Consider the following 16193-nt stretch of genomic DNA (forward strand, 5'->3'; position numbering starts at 1 on the left):
AATAAAACCATCACATAACAGGATGGGAGTGAAAATATACTTACAGGGCTACCCTTTGGACCGTCATCACCAGGAGGACCTTTTGGGCCAGGAGGTCCAGCAGACCCTTGCAGGCCTGCTTCTCCTTTCTCTCCTCTTTCACCTTTTGGGCCCTAGAACAAAAATTAAAAATATTCTTGTTCTTGTGTAACTGCAGTAATTTAGACCTTTGCCTGTTCCCAAAGCAGGGCCCACTGATCATATAAAAGTTCCTGTACTTACTGGAGGTCCAAGTTCTCCAGGAAGACCAGGTTCTCCGGCTTCTCCAGGATCACCCTGTCAAAAAATAAACCACAACAGATTAAATTCCATTCCCAGCGTCCAGTCTTCTAATTTACGGTGAGGATCATTTACCTTCTCTCCAACAGGACCAGGATTACCGATTCCTCCAGGAGGACCTTGAGGACCGTCAGCACCAGGTGATCCATTGGGACCTCTAGGGCCGGGTGGACCAGGTGGGCCCTAAAAAAGGATGAAACATCATAGAATGTTTTGTAGATTGTATTCTGACCCAATATATATTTCTGGGCACCTATATATATTAGGCAAATGCAAGATAGGAAGACATCAGGGACAGTTATGTTCATTACCCTGTACTGCAGGGTATTCTCATTGTTTTATCCCAGGTTTAGAAATTGTCTTTTGTCTGACTCTCCCTTTGTGAGCAAAGATCAGAACCGCTCCAGTACCAACTGCAAAGAGTAGGCTCATGACGACAACACATTAGACGACTGATGAGGTCTCACAAGAGACAATTCTGATGATGGAGAGTGTGACCTACACTTCACTTCTTCATTCTCCATCAGATCTTTGTGCTCTGGATTAATCTGATGCTCATTTAATATTTCACATCTGACTGTATTTATGTTGTAAGTTGCCCGCTGTCATCATGGAAACATCTCATGTAATGTATGCACTTCCCGCTGTCGTCATGGCGATGCCTCATGGACTGTATGCGTTTACCACTGTCTCATGTATTGATTGGGGTTCTCACTGTCGTCATAAAGACGTACCATGTACTGTGTACATTTCCCACTGTAGTCATGACGATGCCTCCTCCACTGTATATTGTGAGTTTCCCTCTGTAATAATGGAGACGCCTCTAGTGGGTATCCCACAGTATTACGGAGGTGTGTGTGTGCTGTATATTGTGCGCTTTCCACCATATTATTTAGACGTCTTCTCACTATCTATGGCGCACTTCCTGGCGTATTACAGAGACGTCTCTGCACTGTATATTGTGAGTTTCCCACAGTATTACAGAGAAGACTCTGGCTGTATATTGTGTGCTTCCCCGCCGTATTACGGATATGTATCTAAGCTGTATATTGTACGCTTCCTGCTATATTACGGATATGTAACTGCGCTGGATATGATGTGCTTCTTCTCTGGCTGTATATTGTGCATTTCCCGCCGTATTATGGAGATAATTCTGGTTGTACATCGTGCGCTTCCCACCATATTATTGAGATGTCTTTGCGTTGTATATTGTGCACTTCTTGCAGTAATATGGAGACATCTCTGGCTGTATATCACACACTTCCTTCCATATTACGGAGGCGTCTCTGCGCTATATATCGTAAGCTTCACCACCGTATCATGGAGATGTATCTGTCTTGTATATTGTGCGCTTCCTGCTGTATTATGGAGACATCTCTTGTTGTATATCTTGCTCTTCCTGTCGTGTTATGTCAGCCCCCCCGCAATAAAGGAATACATAAAGGGTCCCATGGCCATACGGGCCGTAATGTTTATTTATTGTTTTAATTTTAATTTAAAAAAAAAAATGGGTTAAAAGTGGGCTGGGCGCCCTCAGTATGGTTTGTGGAGCAGGGCATATCTGGTTTCTGACTGGTTTCCTTGGCGACGTTTTAACGGGCCAGGATTGGCTGGAGAAATTTGGCGGTTTTTCTGTGTTTATAAAAAGACCTGCACTGGCAGTATTTACCTCAGACAACATTTTCCTGAAGAAAGAAGATTCCTTATAAAGATGGAAGCTCTTCTTCAGCAACTTTTAGCAAGAGACGACAAAGAGGGAGGTCTGGAATGGCTAAAAAAACGCCTGGCGACTAGACCTTCATCCGCCGGGCCTGACGCTGCCTCTCCTACCTCAGCTCCATGTACCCAGCTCCAGACTCCGGGTCAGCCTCCAGCCTCAACCGCAGCACCCCCATCTGTAGGGAGAAGTAGGAGACCCCCGGCAGCCTATTCTCCTACTACATCACCGCGGCACTCCAGACTTTCTGTCAGGGAGCAAACCAGGAAGTCTCGCCGTCTTCCTACCACAAAATTCTGCAGCCCAACGCGGGACACCTGTCGTCGTCATCATCAAAGGACGGGTATGTCAGCTGACTCCGCCGGCAGGGCAGACGGGCGCTGCGGTCGTAAAAGCACCGCGGCGGCCACTAAGCAGATTGCCCCGGCGCCGGCTACCACACTGCCCCAGCGCAGCAAGCGACATCATCTGAGGAAGAAGATGACGATTCACCTGCAGGCACCTCTCAGCTGCGTTCGCCCAACATGGAGGGCTCGAGCGCAGGCTGTACAGCAGAACAGTCTACAGCATCCTTAAACCATGGAAAGGGTGAGGACTTGAACTTGTCTTTATTTTCTAGTCAGAGTGAACTTAAAAAAATGATTAAAGATGTTCTGGCAGAGGCTTTAGGCGGAACTATCGCTCCAATTCCTCAGCCGCCAGCTAGTATTGATTTAATTAATAATCCTCTCTGTTATGATCGAGTCACCGTAGGAGGCAGACACAAAAATAGAAGCTACGTCCAGAAAACCAGAGCAGTTGGCAACTACCCGATTGCAGACCCCTGAACCTATCAACACAACTAGCAGTAGCCGTGGGGGGTACCTACGGTGCCCTAGACCCCTCGATCACAGCCGGAGAACTACATAGCCTAAAGACAGAAAGGGAAATCTAAACTGCCCCAGAGCAGACCCCAAAGTAAAAGGCAGCCCCCAACATATAATGACGGTGAAGCAAGATGAAAAAACACACACACAGATAGAAAGATAGGCTGAGCAAACGTTGGGGCCCAAGCTAATCTAAACAGGACAGGAGAGGAAGGTTGCTGTCTGCAATCGGCCAAAACCCTATCAAAAACAGGGCCAACAAGCTGATATTGAAAAAGACCCTGAAGCAGCTAGGCTTCAAAAACTAAACCAGCACTCCGGTATTTTCAGAAGACAGAGCTAAGGAGTTCAGCTCACCCCAGCAGGGAATGGCTGAAATCCAGAAAAACAAAGCAAAGCACAAATGCAAAAAGCAGGGAAGAAAACTTAGCTTTTAGAAGAGCAGGAATTCAGACTGGACTCCAAGGATACCACAGAGAAATCACTCGCAGGGCAGAATGGGCGAGGCAGCCTTATATCCAGTCTGTGACTCCACTCAGCCAGTCATCATCATTAGTCTCAGGTGTCTGATAATCAGGCTCACTACCCCTCCTTACCAGAAGAGGGAGTTCCTCGGGCCTCAGTGATGAAGGGGAAAATGAACTCACAACAGTACCTCCCCCTTGAGGAGGGGTCACCGAACCCTCAACCACGCCACCAGGGCGATCAGGGTGTGCCCGATGAAAGGCACGCACCAATCTTTTGGCATGAACATCAGAGGCAGAGACCCAGGAATTATCTTCCTGACCATAACCCTTCAACTTAACCAAATACTGGAGTCTCCGTCTAGCCAGACGAGAATCCAGTACTTTCTCTACCACATATTCCACATTACCTTCAACCAATACAGGGTCTGGAGGTGCCACCCCCGGAACAACAGGTTCAACAAACCTCTTCAACAAAGACTTATGGAACACATTATGGATTTTAAATGTGACAGGAAGAGCCAAATGAAAAGAGACCGGATTAATAATCTCCAAAATCTTGTAAGGTCCAATAAATCTAGGCTTAAACTTAGGAGAAGCCACCTTCATAGCAATATTTTTTGATGATAACCACACCATATCACCAACCTTAAACTGGGGACCAATAGTCCTATGTCGGTTGGAAAACCGCTGGGCCTTTTCCTGGGAGAGAGATAACTTATCCACCACTTGGTCCCAGATCTGGTGCATTCTCTCCACCACAGTGTCAACACTTGGGCAGGCAGACGGCTCCACCTGCCCTGAAGAAAATCGAGGATGAAACCCAAAGTTACAAAAAAAAGGTGACATCAAAGTGGCAGAACTAGCTCTATTATTTAAAGCAAATTCGGCCAAGGGCAAAAATGAAACCCAATCATCCTGATCAGCGGAAATAAAACATCTCAAATATGACTCCAAGGTCTGGTTTGTTCTCTCTGTCTGCCCATTGGTCTGAGGGTGAAAAGCAGAGGAGAAGGACAACTGAATTCCCAGCTTGGAACAGAAAGTTCTCCAAAATCTAGACACAAACTGAACTCCTCTGTCAGATACAATGTTCTCAGGAATCCCGTGCAAGCGAACCACCTGTTGCAAAAACAGGGGCACCAACTCAGAGGAAGATGGCAACTTAGGGAGTGGTACAAGATGAACCATCTTAGAGAACCTATCACAAATCACCCAAATAACAGTCATCCTTTGAGAGACAGGCATATCAGAGATGAAATCCATTGAAATATGGGTCCATGGCCTCTTGGGGACAGGCAAAGGCATCAACAACCCACTAGAGCGAGAACACGATTTAGACCGGGAGCACGTCCCACAGGACTGCACAAAATTCCTGACATCACGAGACAAGGAGGGCCACCAAAAAGACCGACTCACCAGATCTCTAGTACCAAAAATACCTGGATGACCAGCCAAAGCAGAGCAATGAACTTCAGACATCACTCTCTTCTTCCACTGGTCAGGAACATACAACTTTCCACTGGGACAACGCTCAGGTTTGTCCTCCTGGAATTCTTCCAGAGCACGTCTCAAATCGGGCGAGATGGCAGAAAGAACTACCCCTTCGCCTAAGATGGTAGCAGGCTTGGTCACCACAGGAGACTCAGCAAAGAAGCTCCTAGAGAGGGCGTCTGCCTTGACATTCTTAGTTCCAGGAAGAAAAGAAACCACAAAATCAAAACGTGTAAAAAACAAGGCCCACCTAGCCTGTCTAGGATTCAAGCGCTTAGCCGACTCTAGATAAATCAAATTCTTGTGGTCGGTGAGGACCACGACTTGATGCTTAGCTCCCTCCAACCAATGTCTCCACTCCTCAAATGCCCATTTCATGGCCAACAGTTCCCGATTCCCCACATCATAGTTACGTTCAGATGGAGAGAACTTTCGGGAAAAGAAAGCACAGGGATTCATTTTAGATGTTACAGGATCCTTTTGGGACAAAACAGCTCCTGTACCAATCTCAGAAGCATCCACCTCTACCTGGAACGGAAGTGAGACATCAGGTTGCCGCAAAACCGGGGCGGAGGTGAATCTTCGCTTCAGCTCCTGAAAGGAAGAAACAGCCTCCGGAGACCAATTCAACACATCAGCACCCTTCTTAGTCAAATCAGTTAATGGCTTGGCAATACTAGAAAATTTTGCTATAAATTTCCGATAAAAATAAGCAAAACCCAAAAACTTCTGGAGGGCCTTCAAAGAAGTGGGCTGAACCCAATCGTAAATGGCCTGTACCTTGGCCGGGTCCATTTCAATAGTTGACGGAGACAAAATAAATCCCAAAAAAGAAATCCTCTGTACTCCAAAAAGGCATTTAGATCCCTTGACATACAGGGAATTCTCCCTCAAGATCCGGAACACAGTCCGAATATGTTCCACATGAGAATCCCAATCCTTGGAGAAGATCAAAATATCATCCAGATAGATAATCAAAGATTTATCCACAAAATCTCGGAAAATATCGTTCATGAAGCACTGGAAGACAGAAGGGGCATTAGTGAGCCCAAAAGGCATCACCAGGTACTCAAAATGTCCCTCCGGAGTATTAAACGCCGTCTTCCATTCATCCCCATGCTTAATGCGAATAAGATTATACGCCCCCCTGAGGTCAAGCTTGGTAAACCAGCAAGCACCTTTAACTCTAGAGAATAGATCCAAAATCAGGGGTAACGGATACTGATATTTAACAGTAATCTTGTTGAGGGCACGATAATCAATACAAGGTCTTAGTGATCCATCCTTTTTGGCTACAAAAAAAAACCCGGCACCTAAGGGTGATAAGGATGATCTAATATGACCCTTCTCCAACGCCTCCTTAATATAGGATCGCATAGCCTCGTGCTCGGGTACAGATAAATTGAAGAGCCGACCCTTGGGAAATTTACACCCCGGGCTCAGTTCAATTGCACAGTCATAACTCCTTTGAGGAGGCAGAGATGCAGACTCATTCTCACTAAATACATCATAAAAGTCCGCCAAATAATCAGGAACATCATGTGACTGAGGAGAGGTGGAAAACACCGGAGCCTCACTAAAGGCACACCGACAACCCCAACTCACCACAGACACAGATTTCCAATCCAAAACTGGATTATGAATTTGTAACCAGGGAAACCCCAGAACAATGGTATCATGCAGATTATGCAACAACAAAAATCTGCAATTTTCCTGATGGTCTGGGGAAACCCGCATTACCACCTGGGTCCAAAACTGAGGTTTATCTTTAGCCAAAGGAGTAGCATCAATCCCCCTCAAAGGGATAGGCGTCCGCAGAGGTGTCATCGGAAATCCACAACGTTTAGCAAAATCCAAGTCCATTAGGTTTAGGGCTGCTCCCGAATCCACAAAAGCCTTGGCGGAAAATGTGGACAGGGAGCAGATCAGAGTAATAGCCAGAAGAAACTTAGGTTGAACACCACCAACAGAAAACGTGTGTGCAAAGCGTTTCTCTCGTTTAGGACAGACAGAAATAATATGTGAGGCCTCTCCACAGAAAAAACACAACTTATTACGCCTTCTGAACTCCTGACACTGCTCTCTGGAGAAAACTCTATCACATTGCATAGGTTCAGTCATTTGTTCAACAGGTGGCAACACCGCTCGTGCAGTCTTGCGTTCGCGCAAACGCCGATCAACCTGAATGGCTAAAGACATAGAATCATCAAGACCAGAGGGAACAGGAAATCCCACCATAGTATCTTTTACGGCTTCTGACAAACCCTTCCGAAAGAGAGCAGCCAAGGCATTATCATTCCAGGTAGTAAGTACCGCCCACTTTCGGAATTTTTGACAGTATAATTATGCAGAATCTCGACCCTGGTTCAATGCCAACAGGGTCTTTTCAGCCTGATCAATGGCATTAGGTTCGTCATACAACAACCCCAAGGCTTGAAAAAATGCGTTCATATTAGTCAGAATAGGATCATCTGGTTTCAAAGAAAACGCCCAATCCTGGGGATCGCCACACAGCAAAGAGATGACAATTTTAACCTGCTGCGCGGAGCTCCCTGACGAGTTAGGCTTCAAGGCAAAAAATAATTTACAATTATTTTTGAAATTCAAAAATTTAGACCGATCACCACAAAATACATCAGGTGTAGGAATCTTTGGTTCAGCAGCATGTGAATGAGCAAGGTAGGCGGAAATTCCCCACACTTCCGCAGCGAGCTGCTCCACACGATCAGACAATTGCTTTATCTCCATTGAGAGAAAAAAAATTCCCCCTACGGCCTCAGAGATATAGAGGAAAAAATAGACATTTTTTTTTTTTTTTTTTAAACAATTCTTTCCTGCTATTGAGTACCCTAGGATCTGCGGTATGGCGGGTGATTCTGTTATGATCGAGTCACCGTAGGAGGCAGACACAAAAATAGAAGCTACGTCCAGAAAACCAGAGGAGTTGGCAACTACCCGATTGCAGACCCCTGAACCTATCAACACAACTAGCAGTAGCCGTGGGGGGTACCTACGGTGCCCTAGACCCCTCGATCACAGCCGGAGAACTACATAGCCTAAAGACAGAAAGGGAAATCTAAACTGCCCCAGAGCAGACCCCAAAGTAAAAGGCAGCCCCCAACATATAATGACGGTGAAGCAAGATGAAAAAACACACACACACAGATAGAAAGATAGGCTGAGCAAACGTTGGGGCCCAAGCTAATCTAAACAGGACAGGAGAGGAAGGTTGCTGTCTGCAATCGGCCAAAACCCTATCAAAAACAGGGCCAACAAGCTGTTATTGAAAAAGACCCTGAAGCAGCTAGGCTTCAAAAACTAAACCAGCACTCCGGTATTTTCAGAAGACAGAGCTAAGGAGTTCAGCTCACCCCAGCAGGGAATGGCTGAAATCCAGAAAAACAAAGCAAAGCACAAATGCAAAAAGCAGGGAAGAAAACTTAGCTTTTAGAAGAGCAGGAATTCAGACTGGACTCCAAGGATACCACAGAGAAATCACTCGCAGGGCAGAATGGGCGAGGCAGCCTTATATCCAGTCTGTGACTCCACTCAGCCAGTCATCATCATTAGTCTCAGGTGTCTGATAATCAGGCTCACTACCCCTCCTTACCAGAAGAGGGAGTTCCTCGGGCCTCAGTGATGAAGGGGAAAATGAACTCACAACACCTCTCCCTTTGAGAGGCAATGCAAATAAGAATACGTTTAAAGAAGCTTTAGTTTGTGAATTATCACCAATTGGATTCCATTTAAGTTCCGCTATTAAGGAACTTATTTGGGATGGACAGTACGTCGATTTAATCTCTCTTATTCCTCGCAGAGAACAGCCAAATAAATTGGAAAAAAAAGACGACAAATTTGAGTCAGACGACTCTAGGAAGGGCTCAGTCAAGTCCTTCAATAATTGGATCCAAGCATTTTCCATTTATTCTGCTGTCATTGGCGAGAAATACCCAAATTTATGTAGTAGTTTTTTCAGCATTTGGACATAGTCCTTGAGGCATATAGAAATTTTGGTGGATTAGCTTGGCTTCATTACGATGAAACATTTAGACAGAAACTGGCTGTTCACCCTGAAGTTCACTTAGGGACTAAGGATGTCGGATTGTGGATTAATTTGATGCTTCCCCAAAGATAGGCTTTTTCCAGACAATTTTCCACCCCTGGTGTTACAAAAGGATTTTGCTTTGCATTCAGTGACTCCTTTTGTAAGTGGAGTCACAATTGTAAATTCAAACATGAATGCTCTTTTTGTGGGAATTCCCATCCCGCCTCGAAGTGTTTCAAAAAGCAGTCAACCCAGCTGTCAACTGCTAAGGATGCTAACACAAAAGGCCTTGACTCATGAAAACATGCGGTATTGGCTAAGCATTTATCCAAACAAGGAGATTAGCAAATTATTGTTTGACGGTTTTTCAGAAGGGTTTTATGTACCACCCTTAGAGGGTGTTGGCTGTTCAATTGTTAACAGTCTCCCTTCTATAAGGTTGCACCCACAGGTGGCAAGTGAAAAAATTTTGAATGAGATCTCGCTAGGTAGATTTGCCGGTCCCTTTTCTTCTCCTTTCAAAAATTTTCGGATTTCTCCATTAGGCATTGTTCCTAAGAAAGAGCAAGGCTCTTTCCGTTTAATACATCACTTATCGTACCCACATGGTAATTCATTGAATGATCAAATTGACAAGGCAGCGAGCTCAGTTACATATGCCTCTTTTGATTCAGCCATTCTCTTACTAAAAAAATTTGGCCGGAACGCTTTAATGTCAAAATCTGACATTAAATCTGCGTTCAGACTCCTTCCGGTGCATCCAATGGGATTTAACTCTTTAGGGTTTTATTTCAATAATGAATTTTTCTTCGACAAATGTTTGCCTATGGGCTTTTCTCTGTCTTGCTTTTACTTTGAAACATTTTCTTCTTTTTTACATTGGGTCTTAGAATCCACTACTAGAAATGTAGGAATACTACATTATTTGGATGATTTTTTGTTTGTGGGACGAGCTTCATCCCCAGATTGCTTACATGCTCTTTCCGGTTTTGTAGAGCTATGTGAATTTTTTGGCGTTCCAATTGCGCATGAAAAAACGGTACTACCTTTCAAATGTATCGAATTTTTGGGTATTACTTTAGATTCTACCATGATGGAATCAAGGCTCCCTTTGGACAAGGTTTCAAAACTGTATGATGCTTTGTCGAAATTTATTAGCAAAGAAAAGGTTACGCTAAAAGAGTTGCAATCTTTATTAGGATTGCTGAACTTTGCAATCAGATTTATTCCCATAGGCAGGCCGTTTTTAAGATGCCTTTACGAAGCTACGAAAGCTCTATTGTCTCCAAGTCTCATATCCGAGTTGGTGCGGAGTTGAAGGAAGATGCCAGAATTTGGCAAAAAATTTTATCGGATTTTAACGGAAAATCTTGTTGGCAGTCGGATTTTATATCTGCGGATTCTTTTCCGTTCAATTTTTCTGTTCACCCCTCGTGCAATTCTTTTCTCCTCTCAATGGACTGTTCAGAGGTTGCCCTCTCAATGGATAGCTATAGGTTTGAATCAAAATTCCATAGTTTTGGAATTATTTTCAGTCCTAGTAGGTATTTTTCTTTGGGGAAGATTTATGCGGAATTCTAGGATTGTTTTACTTTCAGAAAATCAAGGTTTTTTGTTGTCCGTCAACACCCTTTCATCTAAGAATAGATGGGCTTCAATAATCTTGAGACAATTGACTCTCCTCTGCCTAAAATTTAACATTTGGATTAAGGCAAATGTTGGCTCTAGTCATTGGAAAGAGGCTACGGAATCCTTATTGACAAGTCATCGAGTAATTTTTTGCCAACAGGTTCCAGAGGCAGCTGTCGAAGCAACACCTTGCCCTCAAGAATTTTGGGACTTGATATCAATCTGATACCTTATTTCATTCAACAGTCGTTATCTGAAAGATCATGGGCTGATTGCTCGGCTGCATGGTTAAAATGGTATAATTTTTGTAACTTATATGATTTGGATCCAAAAACTTCGGATCCAGTATCTGGTTTAAAATTTGCTGAATATTTAGTACTTAAAGGATTGTCCTATTCAGCAGTAACTAAATTGATCACTGGTGTTTCATTCTTTCTCAAACTATTAAGCTCCCCACCTTTGACAGCTTTCTTTCCTTTGAAGCAATTTTCGAAAGGATTTAAGAAAAACAATTTCAAGTTGGATGCGAGACGTCCAATTTCTTTACCATTTTAAATAATCTATGCTTATCCATTAATTCAGTTTGCTTGAATCCGTACGAAACATCGTTATTTTCTACAGCATTTTTAATTGCGTTTTTTGGTGCTTTGCGAATAGGCGAGCTAATTTCTTCAAAAAAGTCGGAATCTTCCGGACTGATGATTTCTGATGTTGAGCTTCACGAGCTGTATATAATTTTGCTTATAAGAAAATCAAAAACAGATCAATTGGGTAGGAGGGGGCTAGATTGAAGATTGATATTTTCCCTGACTCGGTCCTATGCCCTGTCAGTAATTTAAAAAAAATGGGTTGAAATCCGTCCTAAAGTGCAAGGTCCTTTATTTTTACATTCGGATCTTTCCCCTGCTACAATTTTCCAATTTAATTTTTTGTTAAAGAAATGTCTACGTTTTTTGGGAAAGAGAACTTAAGAATTACCTCCCACTCATTTAGAATTGCGGCCGCTATGGAAGCGGCCAGGGCTGGCCTTTCAGATTCAAGAATAAAAAGTTTGGGTAGATGGGATTCAAAAAGATTTAAATTATACATTTGTCATGAGTTATATGATTACTAACACTTTATTTAATTTTAGGCCCTTTGGTTGTTTGGATCATCGGCCAGTCCTTTGTGTTTTGGGCCCAGAAGAGGGCTAAGCTTCGCTATTATTCCGAGAACTTATCATTCAGCCCTACTTCAGTTCAGATTTATTGGCACAGCATTCGAGGAATGAAGTGGTCAAGTATTGTTTTAGAGTTTAAGAAATGTTATAGGCTTTTTCCGTGTCCTGATTTAGCTATATTTCATATTGGTGGTAATGATCTAGGGAAAATGAAGACGTTGGACCTGCTCGCATTAATGAGATTGGATGTTTCGGTTTTGAAACAATCCTTTCCTAATACGGACTTCGTTTTCTCGGAGATCATACCCAGACTTTTATGGAAGAGGAATGGTTTATATTTCATGAACAAGATACGTATACGGGTTAACAGGGGCATTCAAAAATTTTACCATTGATTAATGATTTTTCTTTTCGGCACACAGAGCTCGAGGGTTTTATTTCGGGCTTATATAGACAGGACTTGGTTCATTTGTTCGACATTGGACTGGACAGTTTTAATTTGGATTTGCATTCTATGGTAGAGAAGTGGCTGTGTGGTTTTGGGGGGGGCATGTCTCAGTGAGCCCTGGCTTTTGGGAAAATCGCCCATTAAGGGGCGGATTGTTTCTCTGGTATGGTAATATTGGATAATTTTATGGAATTATTTATTTAACGGTTTGGTTATTTATTTATTATTAACCCAAAATAAACTCAGCCACTTTTCTTCCATTATTAAAGTGTGTGGTGTCATTTATTTACTGATATCGGTCCTGTAGGGCCATGTCAGCCCCCCACCACAATAAAGGAATACATAAAGGGGGGGTCCCATGGCCATATGGGCCGTAATAATATTTATTGTTTTAATTTTAATTTTAAAAAAATGGGTTAAAAGTGGGCACCCTCAATATGGTTTGTGGAGAAGGGCATATCTGGTTTCTGACTGGTTTCCTTGGCGACGTTTTAACGGGCCAGGATTGGCTGGAGAAATTTGGCGGTTTTTCTGTGTTTATAAAAAGCCCTGCACTGGCAGTTTTTAAATCAGACAACATTTTCCTGAAGAAAGAAGATTCCCCCTCCGTCCCTCCCTAATTTTCAGATTATCTGTCGTGATGTTTTATTGTGGGAAAATCACCTGTTAAGGGGCGGATTGTTTCTCTGGTATGGTAATATTGGATAATTTTATGGAATTATTTATGTAACGGTTTGGTTATTTATTATTAACCCAAAATAAACTCACGGCCACTTTTCTTCCATTATTAAAGTGTATGGTGTCATTTATTTACTGATATCGGTCCTGTAGGGCCATGGAGACATATCTGGCTCTACATATTTTGCGATTTCCGTGGCTTCCACCGCAGTGAAATTCTCCTGGTGAACTCGTCTCTGCACCGTGAGATGTCTTCTCACTGTGCTAGTGGTGATCTCACAGAGGTCATCACAGTTCATTTGCCTGGCTAGGAACGCAGCCTCAGTGACCAGCAGTAACCTCGATGACATCACCGCTAGTCACTTATGCTATGCTTGCAGCAACTCATTCATCAATTGCTCTCAGCCTGGACAGTCGGTATCTTGGCACCATCCAGGTTGAAAACGGTTTCTCCCCCAGACATGAATTACGGCGTGGGACAGAACGACGGTGAGGTGAGGGATATTGTATTTTATTTTATTACAGGAGACGAGGGATTCAATGGAATCGGCATTGACGCGAGTATGGTTTAGTCTGTGTCATTCTTTCAATTAAAAGAATTTATACTTGCTGTGTATTTATTTACAATACAAATATAGGATTAGTAATGGAAGGGTGCCTTATAGATGCTACTCCTTTACTAGTCCGTGGGCTTGATGTCACCTGACTATACAAAGATGACATCAACCCCAGAAATATTACCCCACTTGCCACCGCTACAGGGCAAGTGGGAAGAGCTGGGCAAAGCGCCAGAATTGGCACATCTACTAGATGTGCCTTTTCTGGGTGGCTGCAGGCTGCTATTTTTAGGCTGGGGGACCAATAACCATGGCCACTTGCCAACCTGAGAATACCAGCCTCCAGCGGTCTGTTTTAGCTTGGCTGGTTGTCAGAATTGGGGGGACCCCACATTCCTTTATTTAAAAAAAATATTTATTTAAATAATGAAATGGCGTGGGGACCCTTCTATTCTTGATAACCAGCCCTGCGCTAACGTTGACCGATGAGGGTTGCAGCCCCCAGTTTGTGAGTTTTAGCTGGCTAGTTATAAAAAAAAAAATGGAAACGCACATCATTTTTAAAAATTATTTAATTTATTTAACGCCTTAACGACCAGAGGTATTTTTGTTTTTGCATTTTTGCTTTTTGCTCCCCTTCTTCTCAGAGTCATAACTTATTTTTTGGTCAAAATGGCTATGTGAGGGCTTGTTTGTTGCGCGATGAGTTGTACTTTTGAATGACACCATTTGTTTAAACATGTCGTGTACTGGAAAACGGGAAATAAATTCCAAGTGTGTTGAAAGTGCAAATCCCACAGTTGCTTTTTTTTTTTTTTTTCTTTACCATGTTCACTAATTGCTAAAACTGACCATCTATTATGATTCTCCAGATCACTACAAGTACACAGATACCAAGTATGTCTAGGTTCTTTTTTATTTAAGTGGTAAAGAAGAATTCCAAACTTTGTAAAAGAAAAAAAACGCACCATTTTCCGATACTCGTAGCATCTCCATTTTTCGTGATCTCGGGTTGGGTGCAGGCTTATTTTTTGTGTGCTGAACTGACATTTTTAATGACACCATTTTGGTGCAGATATGATCTTTTGATAGCCCATTATTACATTTTAATGCAATGTTGCAGCGACCAAACAAACTTAATTCTGGCGTTTTTACTTTTTTCTTGCTATGCTGTTTAACGATCAGGTTATTTCTTTTTTATTTTGATAGATTGGGCTATTCTGAACATGATGATACCAAATATGTGTATGTTTGATTTTTTTAAATTATTTTATTTTGAATGGGGCGAAAGGGGGGTGATTTGACCTTTTAGATTTTTTTATTTTTTTAATATTTTTAAAAACATTTTTTTTCACTTTTTGCATGCTTCAATAGTCTCCATGGTTAGACTAGAAGCTGCAGTACTCTGATCGGCTCTGCTACATACAGGCAATGATCAGATCACCTGTATGCAGCAGAAATGCTCACTTGCTATGAGTGCCAACCCATCGGTGACCCGCGATCATGTGACGTGGTCACCGATGGGTGGGTTTAGTGACACTCTTCTGGTAAGCGCTAGTTAAATGCCACTGTCAGAGATTGACAACGGCATTTAACTAGTTAACAGCCACGGGTGGATTGTGATTCCACCCGTGGCTGTTGTGGGTACATGTCAGCTGTATCTATCAGCTGTTATGTGCCCGGAACGGTGCGGGCTCAGTGCCTTAGCCTGCACCAAACAGGGGGAGTCTGACATTGGCATACTATTATGCCTGATGTCAGAAAGGGGTTAAAGTTTTACGCTGCAGTTTTGAACTCAGAGAGTTCACCTTGAGAAACGTCTCACAGTGAACTGTGGTCATCTCTCTGAGCTCAGTACTGCACCGTGAGATCTCACCGAGGTCACCACAGTTCAGCTCAGCTGGGAATGCAGCCTCAGTGACCGGCAGTAACCTCAATGATGTAATCGCCAGTCACTGATGCTACGCTCGCAGCAGCTCATTCCCCAGTGGTTCTCAGCCTGGATAGTCGCATCTTGGCACCATACAGGTTGAAAACTGTTTATCTCACAGACATGGATTACAGAGTGGGACAGAATGATGGACAATTGAGGGATATTATTGTTTTTTATTTTTGTTTTATTACAGGAGATGAGGGATTCAATTATATGAGTGTTAGGTTAGCACAACTGTGTTTGTTATTTTTAAATAAAAATGGAAAAGTGTGTTTTGTTATATTTCAAATAAAAGACTTTATTCTGGCTGTGTCTTTATTTACAATACAACTTTAGGATTAGTAATGGATAGGTGTTTTATAGACGCCTCTCCATTACTAGGCCAAGGGCTTGATGTCACCTGACAAATACAAAGGCGCTACAAGGCAAGTGGGAAAAGCTAGGCAAAACGCCAGCACTGGGGAATCTAATAGATGTGCCTTTTCTGGGTGGCTGCTATTTTTAGGCTGGGGGGACCAATATCCATGGCCCCTTACCAGCCTGAGAATACTGGCCCCCAGCTGTCTGCTTTAGCAAGGCTGGTTGTCAAAAATGGGGAAGAGGCCACGCTATTTTAATTATTTATTTAAATAATTTTTAAAAAATCGGGAGTAGTGGCCCCTCTCCTTGATAACCATCCTTGCTGAAGCTGACAACTGAGGGTTCCAGCCCCCAGCTGTGAGCTTTGCCTGGCTGGTTATCAAAAATATTTTTTAATTATTTATTTACAGCGCAGGCGCCGGTTGTATATCATGCTCTCACCGCCGTATTACAGACATGTCTCTGGCTAATTATTGTGTGCTGTGTATCATTTGCTGGATTTTGTGCTTTTGTTAATTAGCTTCC

At 43.0% G+C, this 16193-nt stretch overlaps 1 protein-coding gene across 2 annotated transcripts in view; it reads right to left on the minus strand.

Annotated features, from left to right (window-relative positions):
- The window catches only part of COL5A1 (collagen type V alpha 1 chain), a 237648-nt gene that overhangs the window by 16671 nt on the left and 204784 nt on the right, over positions 1–16193 (minus strand). For both annotated transcript variants that reach the window (XM_073559469.1, XM_073559468.1), the window contains exons 48-50: positions 394–501; positions 262–315; positions 45–152 (exon numbers count right to left, since the gene is read on the minus strand). In XM_073559469.1, the coding sequence (XP_073415570.1) occupies positions 45–152; positions 262–315; positions 394–501 (270 nt within the window). The remainder of the gene's footprint in view (positions 1–44; positions 153–261; positions 316–393; positions 502–16193) is intronic.

Source organism: Dendrobates tinctorius, unplaced genomic scaffold (assembly GCF_039654945.1).
Source record: "Dendrobates tinctorius isolate UK_male_01 unplaced genomic scaffold, ASM3965494v1 ptg000013l, whole genome shotgun sequence".
Lineage (NCBI taxonomy): Eukaryota > Metazoa > Chordata > Amphibia > Anura > Dendrobatidae > Dendrobates > Dendrobates tinctorius.